Genomic DNA, 21,221 nt, shown 5'->3' on the forward strand with positions numbered 1-21,221 from the left:
ACAACAAAGGCGCACAAGAAAAGACTATTAGATGGATGCTCTCCATATGTCTATACACACCAATAAACTGAGATAAATAATCCATCTCTGCATACTTAAGGTTTGGCTGAATAACAGAAGCCCATCTGAATAGTTTCGATGGCAAATTGAAATTATTTTTTTATTTTGCTTTTGTTTTAAGCAGTCCTGTCCATCAGCAGACTAAAGCTCTTTTGAACATGTCCCAAATCATTTGGCTCCCCTACTACAGTTGGTGTTTGCTGGTTATGCCACAGCCTGGTGATGATTAATGTGAAGTTCACAGTGTCTACACAGAGTGCATAAAAGAACTGGCAACTCACAGTGATATTTATCATCCTGGCTCTCACGCTGGTGCTGCACGCTGAGGATTTTAAACATCCAGACACACGACATCTTGAGTAGAAATCCACTAAGTCAGAAAATACCTCCTTATCTTTTCTTCATAATATTCCATAAGGAAGAATTATTTGTAAAAAAACATAAGAGGACAATAAACTCATCTTCAGATAATTTGTATCACACTGATGTCCTGAAAAATCAGGATTAAATATCTCAACTGCTTTAAAACTGAAGTAGACATGGCATATAAAACATATGAAGAGTAATTTAATTTATGTTTAATTATAACATTAAACTCCGTGCATACAGGATAGAGTCATATTTGAGAAAGTCTTATCACAGGAAAATGAGTTAACAAAAAATATAGTCCGCCGTTTTTCCTGTTAAAATAGCTGGATATTAAAATTAACCAATCCAGATAGGTTCAACAGCCTGCAGAAAGGTTTACAGGCTACAATCTACACTAAAGGTGTCTGAAATAGAAAGCCTAGGAAACATGCTCAGAGCATGAAGCCTCCACTCCGCTTGCCCAAAAAGATGGATAGTCTACACCTCAACCTCACGGAAGGCCCCAAGGCACATAAGGCATCATCACCCTACACATAAAAGATCCGCATGGGGCGAGTCTGGGCTCTGCAGCATCAGGGTTCTGGAAACTCCCCAGGTTAACCAAAAATTAAGCGACTCTCGCCATGTACTCCACTGGGATGGCTGGAGTGACAGCCCAGACAGTCGCTTGCTCAAGAAAGGGAATTCCACTTGCCATGACCTGGACTCATTAACCAGTTCAGCCTATGTTTAAGAAACTTTCTCAGACAGACTCTGCTGATGACTGAAGGTACGACTGCAGAGAAACCATAAATAGCAAAACAACCTCCTTCCTGTAATGGACACAGAAGTCTTCTGTAACAGCAATGACTTGCTTTCACAGACTCAACTGATTACAGGCAACGGCACAGGGGCTCTGCTGACTTGGAAATCAGGCTCTAATAGTGGAAGACTTGATACGCAGCAAGTCACCAGAAACACATACAAGTGCACAGCTTCCACCTGCAGGCAGCTTGCACGGGATGGTGCATCCCACCCCACCAGTAAGATGGACAAGGCTGCTTTTCCATAGGACTGTATTTGCCAGACAGCACTGCAGGAAATTCCCAGAGCGATCAATAGTGTGGTTTTCTAATATGCTCTTAATATGCTTCCCAGAGGAAAACATACATTCTGTAGCACTTAAAAATTCAGTGAAACGTCTCCGTGTTTGCGCTTGATGGAACAGGAGGGACTCTACGAGAGTAACCAAATGCTCAGCTCTTTAGAGGAGTTGTAGCATACAATAACATTGACAAAGCTGAAAATACAGCTTAAGAGGAATGAAAGAAAAAAAGATTTCACAGCACCTCCTATCCAGGCAGTAGCTGTTGTTGTTCCACTGACCATACCCCACAGTCAGCACTCTGCAACCTGAGGGACTTCCAAGCCTCCCAGTTAGCATAATCCAACCTCAGACATTTTCTTTTAATCCTCCTTTTCAAATGACATGCGTTATTGACATTTTTTTTCTAACAGTTTGCAACATTTTCTAACAACTTTACAAACGTCAATCACTCTCCCTTCCAGAAGCTCTATCGATTTCCACATTGCCACTGTATCTGCGCTGCTTTAAAGATATTGCCCATTGCATCCAGAGTATAATAAACAGAAAAGCTGCTGCAGGATCTGTGTTACATGGCATTATTTATTTCTTGAGAAGACTGAATGGAGAGGGAAGGTTTTAAGCTGAAAGAGGGGAGATTGAGATGAGATTTTAGGAAGAAATGTTTTGCAGTGAGGGTGGGGAGGCCCTGGCCCAGGTTGCCCAGAGCAGTGGTGGCTGCCCCATCCCTGGAGGGATTCAAGACCAGGTTGGATGGGGTTGGAACCCCTGATCCAGTGGGAAGTGCCCCTGCCCATGGCAGGGGGTGGAACTGGATGGGCTTTGAGGTCCCTTCCAACCCAAACCACTCTATGATCCTATGAAGAGCCTAGCCTCTTCTTCCCATCATCTGAGAGCACAGTCTTCATTCTGATCTCAAGGAGGTTTGCAATAACTATAAGGGGTTCAGGTCACAGATGGTCTAGTACACGAGTGACATAGAATCAAGTGTTCTGTGTATATGTGAAAGCTTTACAGAACAAGCATTATTGTGGGATGTGCACTCTATTAAGAGCAACCCTTAGCAAATATGACAAACTTGACAAACTGCTTCCTAAAATCAGGGCTTCCCTCAGCTGCTTAAGAAATACACGTGCTCATTAATAAAAATAGGTATTTGTTTTGTCACTGATTTGTCACATCCTTGGACAAAAGCCAAAATAATTTCTGTAGGAGCCTGCATGGTGAAGGTCAGACCTAGAACTATTTTGCACACCAGCAATTGCTAAGGAAGTTTCACAACATTGGGAGTTATCTTCTAACCTACCCCTAAACTTCTATTTCTAACATGTATTTTAACTCTTGAAGTAGTTGTCGCGATATTTTTCCTTTTTAGATACACTTACTCTGTTGCAGAAGTCATAGTGGTAAATGTTGCATCTAGTCTGGGAAGGAGAACCCAAATTTCCACTGGATACAATTTGAAATGCCCCACAAAACTAGGTTTAGTGATGCATCAAGAACATATGTTGTGGTAATGAAAAACGCTGCAATGTCAGAGTGGAAATGCACAGTAATTTCTCAGCTAGAAGGCTCTTAACTGCTTCAGAAGTACAGGGCACTTATTTTTCCAAAATCCCCAAAAAGTTCACTACATACAGCGATGCCATGTGTATATGTGTGAATTTTGGCAAATTATTTACCTTGAGTCTGGGAAGAAAACTAGAAGTACTGCATTATTTCTACTATTTTTACCTCAATATATAACTTGTAACATATTGCTTGAACTGAAAAATGACTCAAAACCCCACTTTCGAGAAGCCTCTTTCCCTTGTCCGGCATGAACATAGAATCATAGAATGGAATGGCTTGGGTTGGAAGAGGCCTCAAAGCCCATCCAGTTCCACACTCTGCCCTGGGCAGGGACACCTCCCACTGCATCAGGGTCTCCAAGCCCCATCCAACCTGGCCTGGAACCCCTCCAGGGATGGGGCAGCCACCCCTGCTCTGGGCAACCTGGGCCAGGGCCTCCCACCCTCACAGGAAAACATTTCTTCCTAATTTCTATTTCTTCTTAATATACATTTGTTATACAGAAGCCTGACAAAGCTCATTTTGAGGAGGTTTTTGCTCTTTTGCAAGAATGAAATTCTCAACATCTTTCTTTCCCCCCTGAGATCTGTAGGGTTTTAAACAGCTGAGCTACCAAGCATATACTGGTGTTTCTAATTGGATTGCTAGCAACTTGCAGTACAATGACAGCCAACCACTGAACATAAAGATACGATAGTCCACCCCACTGAAAGAGTTAAATTTCCCAGGTCTTCTCCATCAGGAGTATTTCAAGGAAGAGTATAGAGTTGGTTTTTTTTTTTTAGCCTGGAGAGGAAACTGTCACTTTGTGTTTTCAGGTTTGTAGAAAAGCCTTTTTTTAATGTAAACATTCATTAAACTAATTTGAAGTTGTCATTACTCTCCTCCCCTGCTGCTTTATATCAGATTATTCCTAAGTGCTTGGTGAAGAGCCCCATAAACACACAGTCTATTTCCCTGCAGGGTATAATCACACAGTTTGCACTGTGATTTATGCTGTATGGCACTGGTGAGTGTCCTAAACTTTGAAAGGGCTGCGTTCCCCAGCAGATGCGCTACTCCCTTTATATTTAAGCAAAGTTCAGCTAACCCTCCCAATCTATTACAGACATTGTTTAGCTCTTTCACTTCACAATAAGGCTTGTTAAAGGCTGATTAAATACAAATCAGTGACACTTTTAATTAAGGGAATGGGAATTCACAAATAATTGCCTTTAAGTTTCAATAAAAACATTTCACAACTGCTGTCTTCCCTTCTCCCTTCCCACACTATCAAGAAACATCTTAAACCTGGAAAGGAGCAGTCTAGAAGTGCTATTTGGATTTTGGTGGAAACACTAATTATGACACTGGAAGTTCTTTTCTGACAGATTTTATCAAAGTCAGGTAAGGTCTATGATGCCAACTTGAGCAGAAAAAAGCAAGATCATTTTGCTCTGGAGACTGAAACCTGAGGACAGCAGGCATTATCAGCCTCTGCTCGTGGACATCGGAGGCCTCAAAGGTAATATTTCTCTCACTGATAAGATAACCGGCAACGACTTCAACCTACTCCACTAACAAATGTTTGTCTAGAAAATACAACAATTACTTGCATAATAAACCCCTCTGTGGGCATTACATGTACACACTTTATATAGTTAATGCGTGTTGCATGCCAATAATGAGCTGGCAGTGTGACGCTTGTCACGCAGTCTCCACAGAGCATGTCACCTCAGGAAGGTGGCCAGAGTCCCTTGCCATGCGCAGGGAAGGATTACAGACAAGGCTGATGGAGTCACTACTACAACAATCCTTTGCCACCATTTCCACACCTCAGGAGATGGAAGCGACTGTGCACTTATCCTCAGCACCATCAAGCTGCATCGCCCACAAATGGGAGAAGCAAGAGAGAAGCAGCCTTCTCTGCCACTGCCGTGCTTGTTAGGAGAGCCCACAGCTCAGTCCGAGAGCATAAAGTTCACCTTCCAGCCAGCCTGTGCCACCAGTAGGTAAAGATCTCCTCCTTTTTTCTTCAGGAGCAGCAGCCAACAAACTAGCAGGAGCAGAGAGGAGGATGCGTTGTGAGAGCGGAGCCAACATCCCATCACCGTGCTGCTGGCAGAGCAAGCACTGCAGTAAACTGTGGCCTCCAGAACTATTTTTGGTGATCACTGCAGATGCAATCCTGTGAAGTTCAGGAAGGCTTGCAGGAGCACAACTGAGGGAGCTAATTTAAAATAAAATTAACCCCCCTCTTCTTCACTTTTTAGACCTCTCCTTTTTCTGTTAGGAGAGCAGCTAAAGCCAGGTCTTTGCTACAAGGAGAGTACTCAGCAGGACTAACATTTTACTTCTATTAATTTAAACCTTAGTGGTAATCTAGTTAAACTAATCAAAGCTCTTTGTTTCATTAAAAATAATGAATTCTAGTTAAAGAAAGGGTAATCTATAGTGCATACAAGTAAATCTTAACAGTGCAGTTAGAGAGCAAAAAATAGGACAGACATTTAGTTTGATACATCTTCCTTGCAATTAAAATCAGAATGTGCTTTTCTATTTACCTGCTTATGACTAATGGATGCAGCTAAGATACATTCCATATTAATATCACATTGTGTTCTCTAAACATAGCGTAGCTGTTAACATATTTATAGGTTAGCAGTATTAAAGACCTGTACTCAGATGCAGCGTTTAAAAGAAGTATTTGTCAGAACACCAGGAACAGCTATTCAAACAAATAAAGCCTAAATGCTAAAAAGCACCAGTGAGAAATTCAGAAGTGCATGAGTGGCACTTTAAATTCCACAATATCAGCGTAAATTGATGTAAAGCTGCCCACTCAGAGAAAGGAAAGGTGAGAAAACAGCAGGAAAAACAACTAACAGAAAGGTGTAAAATAGATTCTATGTAGTAGGAAAGTTTTATCTGACACCTCTTAGATGCCTTTGCTCTTACCACAGCTTTGCTTTCTTCTCTGTAAGAATTAAACTGACTCAGATTATGCAGAAGTAATAAGCAACGCATCACTTAATTTGGCACTGTCAATTCTAGGAATCTTAAAAAACCCCAATAATCCTAAATTGTACCTGTTTAAAGGCAGCTCCTCCACTCATACAATGCTATAAGCATTTATCACTCTGACACAGTAAGCCTGGGCCCCCATTATTATCCTTTTGTGACCTGCACAGCTGGTCCAAAAAACAGTTGTCTCCAATTATGCCCACAGATAATGGTGGGTAAATTCAGCTGTGCAGTATTAGCTCAACCTAAGTATGATCCCATTTGACTAATTTCCTAATTCTTAGCAGGGTGCTTAAGAACCTATTATCATGCAGACTCAAGGAACACAGAAGTCTGGTTATTTGCATCTGCTCTGAGAAAGGCATTTATCAACTGTGCCACAAATTAGAAGTTTGCAGCTAACAGACTAATTTGTTACCTACACACACCGATCGCAGGCACTCAGTGCCTAAAATAATTGCAGCTGGAATTTGTTTAAACTTTTAATGTTGCATAAATGGGTGTTTGTTTCCAACCAATATATCTTATTATTAAACAGCTTGAAATAGGAAAGGTTGAAATTGGGTCGAAAGAGATATACTCCTTCATAAAATCATGTGTGTATTCATTAACCCAGCTGGAATGCTGTTATTGGCACTATTGCTGCTACTTGACTGCACTGTGATCAGCAAGGTTATTAAATGGGTTAAAAATAAGGCAGCAGGAAAACGGAAATTACTTGCATATATAACCAGGCTTTTTGCAAAAAAAGCAAATTGTGTAGCGTGGTTCGTATTCTGTGGAGTAGGACATGCCATCCGCTACATCGTTTGGGTGGTTTGAAATCTGATTAATCTTCTCAGTAGCCTAACATAAACTCCTCAAGCTGCAGGCATATTGATATTCGGATTTTCTCCCTAAATTCACTTCTCTCTAATCTTCTTCCCAAACTCATCTGTTACTGAATCAATCTTCAGTGTTGTTGCTCTGAAAACTTCACACATCCCTTTGGACTTTCTTTGACTTCCCCATGCTTCAGCTGAGCCTGCTCTGAGGTCTAACAGACCATCGGGTAGTGCCCCCATTCCCTTGTCTTCCATAGAGTCCAAATTTGTTCAAGAAGAGTCCAAATGTTCAAGATCCTTCTCAGATATCATTCTGGTTTTAGTCAGAACATACACCATAGACTGTCCCAAGTTGGAAGGGACCTACAAGGATCAGTGAGTCCAACTCCTGTCCTGCACAGGACACCCCCAACATTCGCACCATGGGTCTGAGGGTGTTGGCCAAATGCTTCTGGAATATTGTCAGGCTTGGTACCATGAATGCTGCCCCAGGGAGCTGTTCCAGTGCTCCACCACCCTCTGGGTGAAGAACCTTCTTCTAATATCCAACCTAACACCCCCCGGCACATCTTCCTGTCATTATCTTGGGTACTGTCATGGTCACCACAGAGAAGAGATCAGTGCCTCTCCTTCTCCTCTTCTTGTAAGGAAGCTGTAGACTGTGATGAGGTCTCCCCTTAGTCTCCCCTTCTCCAGGCTGAACAGACCAAGTGACTTTATCCAGAGATGTAGTTGCACTTCCTCATATCTTGCCATACTTGTGATCCGTCCTTCTCTCTCAATACATTTCCTACACTTCCCAGCAAAACAAACTTGTCTTGTTTCCTCACCTCTGTCATTATTTCAGGAATCTGTCCATGTTCAGGCACTAATATACACTTGCTTTATGAACTGCTCAGACGTTCGTACCTCCTGACTGACTTGCAGTGTTCTGCATCACACGATTCATGCTAAGGTGACAAGAAAGTGATACCAGCACATCTACCCATAAACAGATTCAAGCTAAAGGCTTACAGTGCTTGACTTCCTGAAGAGTAGTTATGTCATGTCCTAGATAAGTCACGCATCTCCAAAGTGAATCAGATTCTAAGGAATGAAATTTTCTGCTATTACAGGAAAAGAATCTAGAAATAAAAACTCTGAAGACATTGCAGAGGCAGAGGAAGCTTCCCCAAGCAATACGAAGGCAAGGATATGGTTATATTGGACCATTTACAGAGGAAGACCACAAGAAACCTGGCTGAAAAGTAACAGGAAACAGTAGGATTCAGAAAAGCAGCAATATATTCAAAAAGGGAACCTAAATCAAGTGGTCTGTGATCAGATCCTCAGGAATAATCAATAGTGGTGTGGAAAGTGATGCAGAGATGCTGCACAGGCATTTTGTAATGCACAGACATGCACTATCTAAAATGAAGGTGATTCATTTTTGGCAAGGTTCTGCCTTCTTCAAATATCACAAGTCTTAAGGGACAAAAGTTGTAGGCAAGAGGACCTTTAAAGCTGGACCTCTTGGAAAGCAGGCACTCCAAACTTTTTCTATATTTATTTTTTATTTTTATAGAGAGAGAGAAAAAGGAGGAGAAATCCTTAAGCTGACAAAAGAGTAAGGTGATATTCAATGTCCAGATAGGATGGTAGAGATACCATAGAACCACTCATGCCTCTTCACACCAGGGGAAAAGGATATTAAGTTCAACCAGACATAAATGCAGCCCAGAAAAGGAGCTGGGAAGTGATGGCATTTTCACACAAGCTCCTTTATCACACCAGAGCAGTTATCAATTCAGTCCTGCCTATCACCCTAATTCTTCAAATGTCAAATATCTCTTTTTCCCCCGGCCAGTGATTCTTATCCTTATGTGAATAACCAAAACTTCACTGCGTGCCCCCCAGTTTTATGGTGCTCATTTTCTGTAACTCAATCGCTGAACCAGACTTCACCCCTGCCTTCCCGATATGGGAGGCTTCATCTCATTCCTGTGTAGAGCAAGCATGTAATCAGATATGAAACAATCTGTTTATTGATTTAAAAGTTTTTTTAAAAAATTAATACCCTCTTGGTGTAGGCTGGCAAACCCACTGCCTCATGGTTCAGAGCAGCGATGCATCAAAAGCACACTCAGAGAAAACTATCATCTTTATTCAGACATTCCCTTGCACAGGGACACATTCCTCATGGGTTTCCACCCTGACCTGGCATGGAGATTAATTTTGCTTTGGTGATGATTTAGCCTTTGATCCCCTATTGAGCCCCAGGACAAACTGATAGTTGTGAGGTGGTTACTGGGATATGAATGATTTGCTATTAGGCGATTGACTGACATCCCATCCTTGTTTCACATAAATCCTGCTTTCAATATTGATAATAGCTTTCAATTCCTGCTGGCGTGAGCAGGAGCTGACTGGATAACCAGGAAATGAAAGACATAACCAGCCCCTTGAGTGATCCTACCCCTTGAAAAAAACATTGATGAATGACAAAATGCAAATACTACATCGCATCCGAGAGACAATTATTACTGCAACCTAGAAAGGTTTAGCTATATATCAAGGATGCATGGGTGCAAAATGCATTTTTCAGGTAATGTTTAATTGGTTTTGGCAGTAATTTTGTATTCTACCAATAATTTGTTTGTTAGTGAGCAGAACAAAGAAAGGGTGAGATCTAAGCTGCTGGGAGTGAAAAGGACTGCTGGATGGCAAGCAGTGTTGCAACCACTGTTTGTTGAGATGTAACAAAACCTTAGGGGTGGTGACTGCCAATAAACCAGCAGACAACTGGGACCCCACAGGAATTCTGCAGTGACCTTGTCCTTCCAGGTATCGTGAGCAAAATAGGACACGCACGAGCACTGATTGCCTAAAACCAGAGTGTTTGTACAACAGCTCGTAGCAGCTGGCTTTGGGAATGACACAGTATTCACAATGTGGAGCAGAATCCTCACTGACACTGGGGATAAATAGGATGGAGCACATCAGAACTAAGTGCAAGCTTTGAGGAATTTGTTTAGGTTAAATTCTACAAATTTTAGGATGGTGATAATAATGGTCATTATGGACCAAGTATTTTCCAGAGAAAGTGCCTTGAAATTGAAAACACACTAAACTAATGTTTAGTGAGAGCAGTTGGTAAAGTGTTACTTCTGCTGAATTACAGTTGTCTTCTTTCTTCTCTGATAATTTGCGACAATTGCATCCTAATGCTATTTCATTGATTTCTACTCCACTTTAGCTCCCATGCTGGGTGCAGTCAGGGTGACAATACACAAACATTAACCTGCTATAGGGAGACCTACTGCACACACTCCTTCATAGCAAAATCCTATAGGCTTTAAAAGGAGAGGACTTTAACATAGTCCTGTCGAATCTCCTTCAGACATCCACAGGGCTGAATCGGGAATCATATCAGCCATACAGGTTAGATTTTTTTCTTAAGCCTTCATGAGGATTCTGATCTATTAATTTAAAAAGATGATGCAGAGAAGTTGTTGATCCTTTGAAGCTGCTACCTTACAAAATGCTGTTTCTGTTTTGCAAACATGCTTTTACGAATAAGGCCTTTAGCATCCAACTACCAGACCACAGGCAATAGTGTTCATCTGGACTAACACACTTTGAGTGAATGACTGCTATGATGAAGCTAAGAACTATTTCTCTCTGCAGGGAACTTCATCTGGAGAGTGGGAAATTCAGAGGCACAAACCAGTGATGGTCTTGGAAGAGAGAAATGTAATGCTGGGATAGCTCACAGAGGCAGGTGAGGCTGCTGGAGATGAAAGGAACTTGCTCGGCTGAGAGAAGAGCCACATAAACCATGATAGGAAGAGTTCTAGAACAAATTCAGTGGTGACATCAGCTAATTTCACTAGGGCCCGTTAAACTGGCACAACTCCCTGGTTCGGATGGCAGGCAGGGAGTTACAGAAGGATTCTGGCCCAGCAGACCTTAGCTATGACATTTTAAAGAAGCTTGAGTGATGTGAAAATAAAGTAAGTAAGTAATGAATTCGTACCAAATTCATTTTTGTCTATGTCTCTGTGTGCTTCACAACTCAAAATAAACAGCAGTGGTGTCTCAGAGCCCTCTGCAAAGCCTGTGCTGTATGCTGTACTAACAGGGATCAACTACAGAAGCAAAATTGTCACACTAAAAAACAATAAAGACCTGTGGGAGAGAGGAAGTGCCGGAACTTCCAGCAGTGCTTCTAGCTCTCTGGGTAAATATTTGTTCAGTTCAGTCCCTTCATAGACCAAACCATAAAAATACCCAGAGTTTCAATAAGAAGTTTCAGAATCATTGTTTGTATAGAAAACTTCCATGTTGTCATGGGCCAGCATGTCCTCAGAGACCTGCTTCTCCTCTCCCTCCCACTTTAGTATGGACAATTCCCACCAAGGCAGGAACAAAGCACTCCCAAGGAGTCTGGATCTCTCCCTTGGCAAGACATCTCACTGCAAATGGAACCTCCAGGTTACAGCTCTCAGTAGAGCTTGCAGGAAGGCTGTTCTCTGCTTTGGGAACCGTCGAAGTGGTGCATTCCACTTCCATCTCTGTTGTAATTGTTCCACATGCATCCAGGTTCGGCAGTGGCCATTCAGAATATAAAGCCAGAAATGGCTTTAAATTGGAAGGGGATTAGACATTAGGAAGAAATTCTTTACAATGAGGTTGAGGAGGCCATGGCCCAGGTTGCCCAGAGAAGTGGTGGCTGCCCCATCCCTGGAGGTGTTCAAGGACAGGCTGGATGGAGCTTTGAGCCCTTGATCCAGTGGGAGGTGTCCCTGCCTGTGGAAGGGGGTGGAACTGGATGGGCTTTGAGGTCCCTTCCAACTCAAACCATTCCATGATTCTACAATTCTATATCTCCTAAAATCAGGTCTCATTTCCACCACAGAATCACAGAATCACAGAATAACCAGGTTGGAAGAGACCCACCGGATCATCAAGTCCAACCATTCCTACCAAACACTAAACCATATCCCTCAGCACCTCGTCCACCCGTGCCTTAAACACCTCCAGGGAAGGTGAATCAACCACCTCCCTGGGCAGCCTCTGCCAGTGCCCAATGACCCTTTCTGTAAAGAATTTTTTCCTAACGTCTAGCCTAAACCTCCCCTGGCGGAGCTTGAGGCCATTCCCTCTTGTCCTGTCCCCTGTCACTTGGGAGAAGAGGCCAGCACCCTCCTCTCTACAACCTCCTTTCAGGTAGTTGTAGAGAGCAATGAGGTCTCCCCTCAGCCTCCTCTTCTCCAGGCTAAACAGCCCCAGCTCTCTCAGCCGCTCCTCATAAGGCCTGTTCTCCAGCCCTTTCACCAGCTTTGTTGCTCTTCTCTGGACTCTCTCCAGAGCCTCAACATCCTTCTTGTGGTGAGGGGCCCAGAACTGAACACAGTATTCAAGGAGCGGTCTCACCAGTGCCGAGTACAGAGGGAGGATAACCTCCCTGGACCTGCTGGTCACGCCGTTTCTGATCCAAGCCAAGATGCCATTGGCCTTCTTGGCCACCTGGGCCACTGCTGGCTCATGTTCAGTCGCTGTCAACCAACACACCCAGGTCCCTCTCCTCCAGGCAGCTTTCTAGACAGACTTCTCCCAGTCTGTAGCACTGCAAAAGTGCTACACGAGGGTCTGTGCTCTAAAGAAATGTCCTGAACCCACAAGGGAAGTGAGAGAATTGAAATACTTGTACCACATCAAGAAGATGTGCGTTCCCAGGCCTCTAAACTTAGACTAGTACCTACCTCTTCACTTTATGCCTGATGTCCCAGCCATTACCGGAGAAGTGGGGTGAGAAAAGGTATTCCTATTTGAGAAGTGGGTATTTATTTTCTTTCACAGCCCGTCCAGCTGGGTTGGCCACCACAATATATTCTGCACTTCTCCACTAGTCAAGCATGATGCCTTCACTTAAATAGCACAGGATAGAAAGTCTACGTTTGTCCTTGTGAATGACAAATTCCTAGTCAGTAGGACACCAAACTAGGTAAGACACATGCAAATCTTGTGCACAGGAAGATCAACATTTATATTAGTACACATTTGTCTACAAGTTTTCTATAGTTACTGTGTCCTTTTTCCTAAGCAATGACATATAAACACACCATAAAGCAGTGATGCATCATATGGGAAAATAAGTCTCTTGGACCAACGACCTTTCCTGAAAGCTCAATGGCAAACTATATGAAATGAAAAAAAATCAACAATCTGATTTCAATCATTATGCTATGCAGACACAAGGGAAAGAGTCTGGAAAAAAAAAAAAGAGACAAACCCAGAATGAGGTTTTCACAGATGTTACCTTACTAGGGTTCCCACTATTTGACAGGATAAGCCGGAAGAGAGCCTATTTTTGTATCTCAAGCTAAGCTGTTAGAAGCTATTTTTAATTCTACTGTAATGATGAGTACTTTCATTTCCCTTAGCAAACCAATAAAAAAAAAAAAAAACAACAGAAGACAAAGTCATGTAATAGGGAATAGCAGGCAAGGAAAGCAAGGAAAGAGGCAAGGAGTTAGCTCTAAGATGCTAATTCTACAAACAGAGGATGATGCACGTATTAAAGGGGAAAAAATGGAAATTTTTCAGAACACCGAGGAATCTGAAGTGATTGTGGATGTCACCAAAAATAGCCAACCATAATAGGACAGATACAAACTCCTACGCTTGTGATATCTGCACAGGGTTTATATTTTCCACAAGTTAAGCAGTCAGCACTCCATATGCATGTCATGCTCAGATGTATGCAAACTAGAGAGTTCTCCAATAACTTCATCTTCGTCCTGTATGTAATTAGGGTTACACCTAAGCATCACTGCAAATACACTTGGTTTCTGTCCTCCACCCCGCAAGATACAGTCCTTGGTGCAAGTAGACAACACAACTGCATTCCTTCCATTTTTGTTGTCCTTCAGCCCACACAGTAGATAAGCAGATTACTGGTTCTGTATAACATTTCCTTTTGCTAGGCTTCAGCGTTTTAAAGCTCTTTGACTGCTCATTTTCCTTCACTGGCAAATCTTACTTCTTAAATTCAGGCTATGAATTCATGAAGCACACCTTGAGAATCTGGTCACCAGAGCTCCGGGATTAACTGTGCCATTTGCATAACGGTAAACTTAATGTTGCACTTCCAGAGCTTGTATCCTCTAAATTGCACTTACTGATGAAATACAAAATCCTCTAAAAGGGTTTTCCAACCTAAACCAATTTGTAAAGTTGCTTTTTTTTTTATCTAAAACATTAAAGAAATTAAAGTGATCGGCATATAATTAGATTAATTATTCATATCTTCCAAGTTGCTTTAATTCTAATATATAAAAAAAGATTAAATATCCACTCAAAGGATTAGGCAAAAAGTCAAGCAGCGGCAACACATTTACATTACCTTACTGGGCAAATTAGAAAACTAATTAGTCTAAAGTTTTATGAAAATGAATTGGATCTGCATCCACACACCGACACTACTTTAAATATTCAGAATTGACACTCGTATTATTTCCTCATGCTTGTAGCCGAGTTAGCCTCCTGCCTCTGCAACTGCCGCTATGCTGGCACAGCTCGGCTTTTGTTCTAACCAGGGAAAATTAAATCTTGACCTAAATTTATGAAAAGCTAAAAATGTTCCAGTCAACTGTATGAAAATGAAAAGTCCAAGAAAGCCTCATTATAAATCTTACACCAATACTGCTGAAATGGTCTGAAATAATTCCTTATGAAAATCAAAAGATGGTCTTAGTTGCCTTTCTGATGCTTCTTTCTGATCTCCATTTCTTTCTTCTGAAAGTGCATGCAATTTCATAAAATCATAGAATAGTTTGGGTTGGAAGGGACCTTAAAGATCATCCAGTTCCAACCGTGTTCCACTAGATCAGGCTGCCAAAAGCCCCATCCAAGCTGGCCTTGAACACCTCCAGGGATGGGGCAGCCACCACTGCTCTGGGCAACATGTTCCAGTGCCTTATCACGCTCACCATGAAGAAATCCCTCCTTATGTCTAGTCTCAATCTGCCCCTCTCCAGTTTATCCCCATTGCCCCTCATCCTATCACCACAAGCCTCTGTGAACTGCCCCTCCCCAGCTTTCTTGTAGCCCCTTCAGGAACTGGAAGGTCGCTATAAGATCTCCTCGGAGCCTTCTCTTCTCCAGGCTGAACAACCCCAACTCTCTCAGCCTGTCCTCAGATGGGAGGTCCTTCAGCCCTCTGATCATCTTTGTAGCCTCCTCTGGACACATTCCAACAGTTCCATCTCCTTCTTATGTTGAGGATTCTGGAACTGGACACAACATTCCAGGTGAGGTCTCACAAGAGAGGACTAGAGGGGCAGAATCACCTCCCTACAAAGGGGCAGAATCACCTCCCTAATTTCCAGTGTGCTGCACTGTTTTCTCCTCTTCTCAAACCATACGAATATTCATTACAAGTCCAAGATTGTGTACTATAAACAACTCTACTCCCCTTCTTTGAAGATTGTTCCTTGCTGAATAAAGAAATCTCAGAGGAGTACAAGGAAAACCAAAATACAGACTTTCCAATCCCAAGTTTTTGCTGAGACAGTGCTGCAGGGTGGTTTCTAGAAGATAATGAGTACTCCTAAACATCACTGACACTCTCTATGGTCAGATTGTCTTGTTCTGAGTAGAAAAAAAAAACTATTAAAGAATAATATTTCCATTAGCTCATTCACTACTGAAAAAAAAGCCCAACAATGTTTGTATCTTGAAGATAATGTCTGTTTTGATCTTGTGGGCAAAGGAACATATTGTTCTAGTTTCTTAAGGTTGTTACTCACCCTTATCTAAGGTAAAATGAAACCCCTTGCTTTTAACAGTTTTCCAAAGAATTGCTTTGCCTATTTTTAGCCACGTAAGCTATGTAACGCCTTAAAAGCAGACCGCACCGTATCAAAGCATACTTCTTCATTACACAAGGCCCACAGTAAGATAAACGAATTACCTTCAGAAAATCCTAAACAGGGTATTCATGTCTGGGATGCACAGTGACACCTGGAGACAAAAGTCAATATTTTCAGAATTACACTCTATAAAATGATTATTAGAAACATTCCTTTGACTTTATCTCTGTTATCATAGAATCATGGAAGCATAGAATGGTTTGGGTTTGAAGGGATCTTAAAGCCCCTCCAGTTCCACCCCCTGCCATGGGCAGGGACACCTCCCACTGGATCCAGGGCTCCAAGCCCCATCCAGTCTGTCCTTGAACCCCTCCAGGGATGGGGCAGCTATGACATCTCTGGGAAACCTGGGCCAGGGCCTCCCCACCCTGACAGCAAAACATTTCTTCCTAAGATCTCATCTCAATCCCCCCTCTTTCGGATTAAAATCATTGCCCCTCATCCTATCCCTGCGCTCCCTGATCAAGATCCCCTCCCCAGCCTTCCTGGAGCCCCTTTAAGCTAAGGTGTCCCTGGAGTCTTCTCTTCTCCAGGCTGAACAATCTCAGCTCTCTCAGCTTGTCCTTGTATGGAAGGTGCTCCAGCCCTCGGACCAGCTTTATAGCCTCCTCCAGACTTGCTCCAACAGATCCATGTCAAAACATCTAGGTTTGTTGTTTCATGCTTTCAAGCAGCTGGATCCTTATCCAGCTCATTAAGTCAGCAGTGCAGGGTAGTTGCTTTGCAAGAGCCAAAGAAGCAGGGGGTTACAGGCTGGGAGAGGCTTACTCATACACCTTGATTTTGTGAAACGTTTGCTGCCCATTGGCCATAACCGCGAGCACGGCTGACAACACAACAGCTCGGTGTAAGGTCAGTCCAGCAGAGCTCCTAATGGCACTCGGCAACCCAGGAAGGCAGGCTTTTCAAGCCACTTCTCTCCACAGTGATGCTATATGCATCATGCAATTAACTCCTTGATGGAGTTAGGAAGCAGTATTTTGCTCTGACCAATGAAAGGAGCTTTACATGACAATCATCTCGGATGGACTATTAGAGTTCATCTCAACACCAAGTGGCCAACTACTAAGCAGCTGGAGGTTCTGTCTGTAATAGAGAAGATAATTAGGGTAGCTTGCTGACAGCAGAAGGAGCACTTGCCCTGCCATGAAGGCGGCTGAAAGTTTGAAGAAATAAGAAACACTAGAAGGAAGGTAAATTCACTAGAATAAGCACTTGGTGCTTTAGAGCATAATTATCAGATAGAAAACACGTTGTTTAGCATACTTTATGTTAATGGAGGGCTAGTATGGCCCACTGTGCATAATTTAGCTGAACAATTGATAAGAAATTTTAATACATATATATATATGATTACGGCTACAGAAAAAAAAGGCAAAACACAAGAGAGATCATAATAGGCACACGTGAACTCTGAAGGCCTAATTACATCACGGGGGAGGGTAAGCAGTTACTGCTGAATCAAGCAGAAAATTGGGGTAATTTGTAAACAGGTAGAGCTGTTATCCAGGTGCACTGGCATGTGCGTGGGGGCTGGCGGTGGGGCACCGGACGGAGGACTTCCATCTCCCTTACAGAGCAAGCAGTCCGGCTGCCTGCAAAGCATAAGCAAAGGAAATTAAAGAATGAAAAGGGGGCAAACAGCCACCCCTGCCCATCCACTGCAGCCCCATACCCAGCAACCAGCCAAGAGCTGGACAACCTGGTGCAGCAGGATGTTTGCAGGAGAAGAAATTCCATCTGCGGGTAAAACGTGAAGTTAGTACTTGTGTGTGTGAAGCTCAGAGATAAAGCTAACAGACTTGGTATTCTGCCATCAGCACACTCCCTATTCCACTGAGAGCAAAATATTTCATACATGGCTCCACAACAGCAGAAGGAACCACACAGAGGTAAGCTGCTGCCAGCAATGCAAGTCCTTTGGTTCTGGAGTCCTCAGCACAGGAAGGACATGGAGCTGCTGGAGAGAGCCCAGAGGAGGACACAGAGATGACCCAAGGGCTGGAGAACCTCCCACACCAGGACAGGCTGAGAGAGTTAGGGTTGTTCAGCCTGGAGAAGAGAAGGCTCCAGGGAGACCTTAGAGCAGCTTCCAGTGCTGAAAGGAGCTCCAGGAAAGATGGGGAGGGGCTCTGGATCAGGGAGTGCAGGGATAGGACGAGGGGAATGGGTTTCATCTGAAAGAGGGGAGATTGAGATGAGATCTTAGGGAGAAATGTTTTCCTGTGAGGGTGGGGAGGCCCTGGCCCAGGTTTCCCAGAGATGTCATAGCTGCCCCATCCCTGGAGGGATTCCAGGCCAGTTTGGATGGGGCTTGGAGCCCCTGATCCAGTGGGAGGTGTCCTTGGCAATGGCAGGAGGGTGGAACTGGAAGGGATTTGTGGTCCCTTTTGACCCAAACCATTCTATTCTACAATTCTATGATCATGCCTGGCAGGGGCATGGTCTCTCCCTCCGAGTTTCTTTAGGTGGCCAGTTATGGTAGGGAGAAAGAGAAATCAAGCTCCTGGCACTTCCAGGAAGTATCCCAAAGGTACTTATGGATGGATGGATGGATGGATGGAAGAAGCTGTCTTGCACTAGCCAAATGTCACAGAAAAAGATTTGAAACTATTTTAAAAAAATAGTAATAGAACATGATATTTTAACACATTATCTGTCTTTGGGGTGACAGAGTAGTTAAAACATCTCCTGGTGCCTTCTAAAGTAGGAGTTTGAGTCTAACTCTGACCTCTGCTAACAAAAGGAATCCGAGTGGGCTGGTTGGTGTGTGACTGATGCCCAGTTGGCCAAGCACTGTAGCTGCATCCTAACCTGCTTCAGAACAGTTCTACTGCCCAGCCAAATGCTTATCCCTGATGCATCAAAAATGTGGGAAGAAAAAAAACATTTTGGAACTTCTTTTATCTCAGATTAAGTGCTCATACATGTAGATTCCAAGGCCTGAAGGTTTAACTAGAAACTCATAAAATAGCCCTTGACAGCACTGAATGTGAAACATCCTCAATGGTTTCGGAGAGGTTGCTTCCACTTGCATTGCTATGATATCTAGCAGATGTTACTAAAATGAGAAAGCACATTTGCTTCTTCCATGCAGGCCATGGGTGCACAGCAATTCTGGCAAGTCCAGGGCTTGGTTTTTCCTGAGCAGACTCATTCACCTCATTAGCAATATGCAAAGAACAATAAAACAGGCCAGTCTCTTTAGAACCTGGCTTAGTGGCAATCACAGCCTTCGAAGTCCCATGATCCAAGGACAGACCTGCCAGTTCCATGGCCCCAGCCATGGCTACCAGCTATGGAAGCATCCCAGGAGCCACTAAGCCACTGTTTTCAGACCATGGGAGTGAGCTGTCAGAATTGACATGTATTGATGTTGCACCTTTGCTGTATTTTTAAGGGTCTCCAGGATGACCAGCCAGCCCCAGCCACCAAATCGCAGCTGAAGCTTGCAAAGGAATTTAAGGAGGAGGAGTGGGTATTTCAAACTGCAGAAAGCTAGGACTGTTTTCTAATGATTTTTTTTTACATTAAACCCCCTCCATCTGTGCCTTTTTGTGCCAGACAGATCAGTAATTATCAGGAAATCCCTTCACTTTTAATCTACATCAGTATGAATGCAATCTCAGAGCAGCCCACGGTGACTGGAAGCTATTATTTTCATAGGAAATAATAGTGACTGGAAGTGATAACTCACGGTGCTCAGTGTGTGTGTCATCATCTGATAACACGCACGGCTGTACATCCTACCACAGCGTTCTGGTGCAGGGCTCCAATAGCCTTTATTACAGGGGAACGATTGAACCAGAAACCTTGTCAAATCTGCCAGGGAGGCTGTGTGGGTTGTATCAACATGGAACTTCCATTCATTATTTATGGACATAAAAATTTGGGGCCTTGGAACTGGCAGCGTGAAAAGCTGTTTTAATTTGAGCTATAATTCTCTTTTGTACTCTCAGTCATCAACTGTGGCTCAGATAAACGTTTAGTTGGGGGAGCGAGATTGTGGCACGGAGAAAAAAAATAGCAACCCAAGGATATTTAGCTCTCCTCCCAAAAATTCTTCCTGGAAATACTCTTGCAAAACCCTCTGCCCACTTGAACAGAGTGCTTATGATTAACTGCAGATGAGCCCAGCCATTTGCATATGTAGTTAATTTGCTCTAAATTTCCATGCTGTATTATAACACTAATGATCGCTAATAATAGACAAACCCACAGTTTATTGAGTAAGTAATTTGAGACATTATGGTTTTTATCATGTGAATAGGATCAGGCTGACCAATTTAAACTGGGCAGAAAGAGATAAATAACATGTAAATCAATCACAACACCAGCACGCTCTGGTTCTCTGAAAAATGATACGGATTGATCGGTGAAAAGGCGGCCCCGTGAGCAACTGCCTGTAGGAAATAGTCAATAAACTTCCACGCTCAAGAAGGAAAGGTCACACGTGGAAGGAAGTTTATACCTAAACTGCAAAAGGGATTCTATCAGCTGACTGCACGGGCTCAGATGAGGCTGCATTTTGTCCCGATGGGCGAGGCAAGCTTTTAAAGAATAATGAAGACAGATAACAGATCACGCAGCCAATGAAAAGGAAACCATTCTAAACACAGACAAAACTATGCAAAAAAGAGTTGCATTCAGGCTTGCAGTCACAGCTATCTTCTACAATCATATAAACAGGAGAGCCATCATGTGCTGTCTGAGAGATGGCGTTCAGGACTAAAATAGATCCTTCCATTTGTTTTTCCTATATAGGAATTTTAGTTTTGATTGAAGCAATTATTTTTAACTTTAGAAAACACTGAGGATTCATTAATTAAAAATCCTATTTAGCACATTTGTAATTAATTGCTTTAAAGAATAGTTAAAAATAGAAAATAACTGAAGTACATTTAATAACTTCATGAGCGATTAGTGCACTTGAATGAAGAGTACCTGCCTCTGGCACTGGGACTTGCAAAGTATTTGGGGAATTTTGAATGAAGTTTTGTTTAGTAGAAAGCATTATTAATTTTTAGATAACAAAGGAAAGTAGAAGAAGGCATTTCTTGGACTTTTTCTTTCTTCCGACTTCACTATGTGAGCCTCAGACAGGGATTTCACTCCAGCAGAAGGCAGCTACACATACATCTCTCCAAACCCTGGTAATAATGCTTAGAGGCAGAGCCAGAGGAGAAAGATTTCATATAATGTCTCCACAGTACTCTTCTGGGAATAAGAGTTAGCATATGAATTGAACTTGCACCCAGTTATCTCATGACTGCAGCTTACCCTCGATCACAAGACAAAAATACTACAAAATATACTGTGGGGAACAATTCTTGATTGTTTCCAGGGTATGGATTAAGTGTAGCCAAATGACTCCTTTTCTCTGCTCACAGTCTT

The 21,221-nt window shown here is 42.8% G+C and overlaps 1 protein-coding gene across 4 annotated transcripts in view; it reads right to left on the reverse strand.

Annotated features, from left to right (window-relative positions):
* WWOX (WW domain containing oxidoreductase) overlaps nt 1-21,221 on the reverse strand; it is a 546,141-nt gene that overhangs the window by 95,239 nt on the left and 429,681 nt on the right. The window contains exon 9 of one of the 4 annotated variants that reach the window (XM_069868330.1): nt 15,869-15,918. The exons of the other annotated variants lie outside the window; for them this stretch is intronic. Within the exon in view, the coding sequence (XP_069724431.1) occupies nt 15,871-15,918 (48 nt within the window). The 3' untranslated portion in view covers nt 15,869-15,870. The remainder of the gene's footprint in view (nt 1-15,868; nt 15,919-21,221) is intronic. 4 annotated transcript variants of the gene reach the window in all.

The sequence above is a fragment of the Phaenicophaeus curvirostris genome, chromosome 14 (assembly GCF_032191515.1).
Source record: "Phaenicophaeus curvirostris isolate KB17595 chromosome 14, BPBGC_Pcur_1.0, whole genome shotgun sequence".
NCBI lineage: Eukaryota > Metazoa > Chordata > Aves > Cuculiformes > Cuculidae > Phaenicophaeus > Phaenicophaeus curvirostris.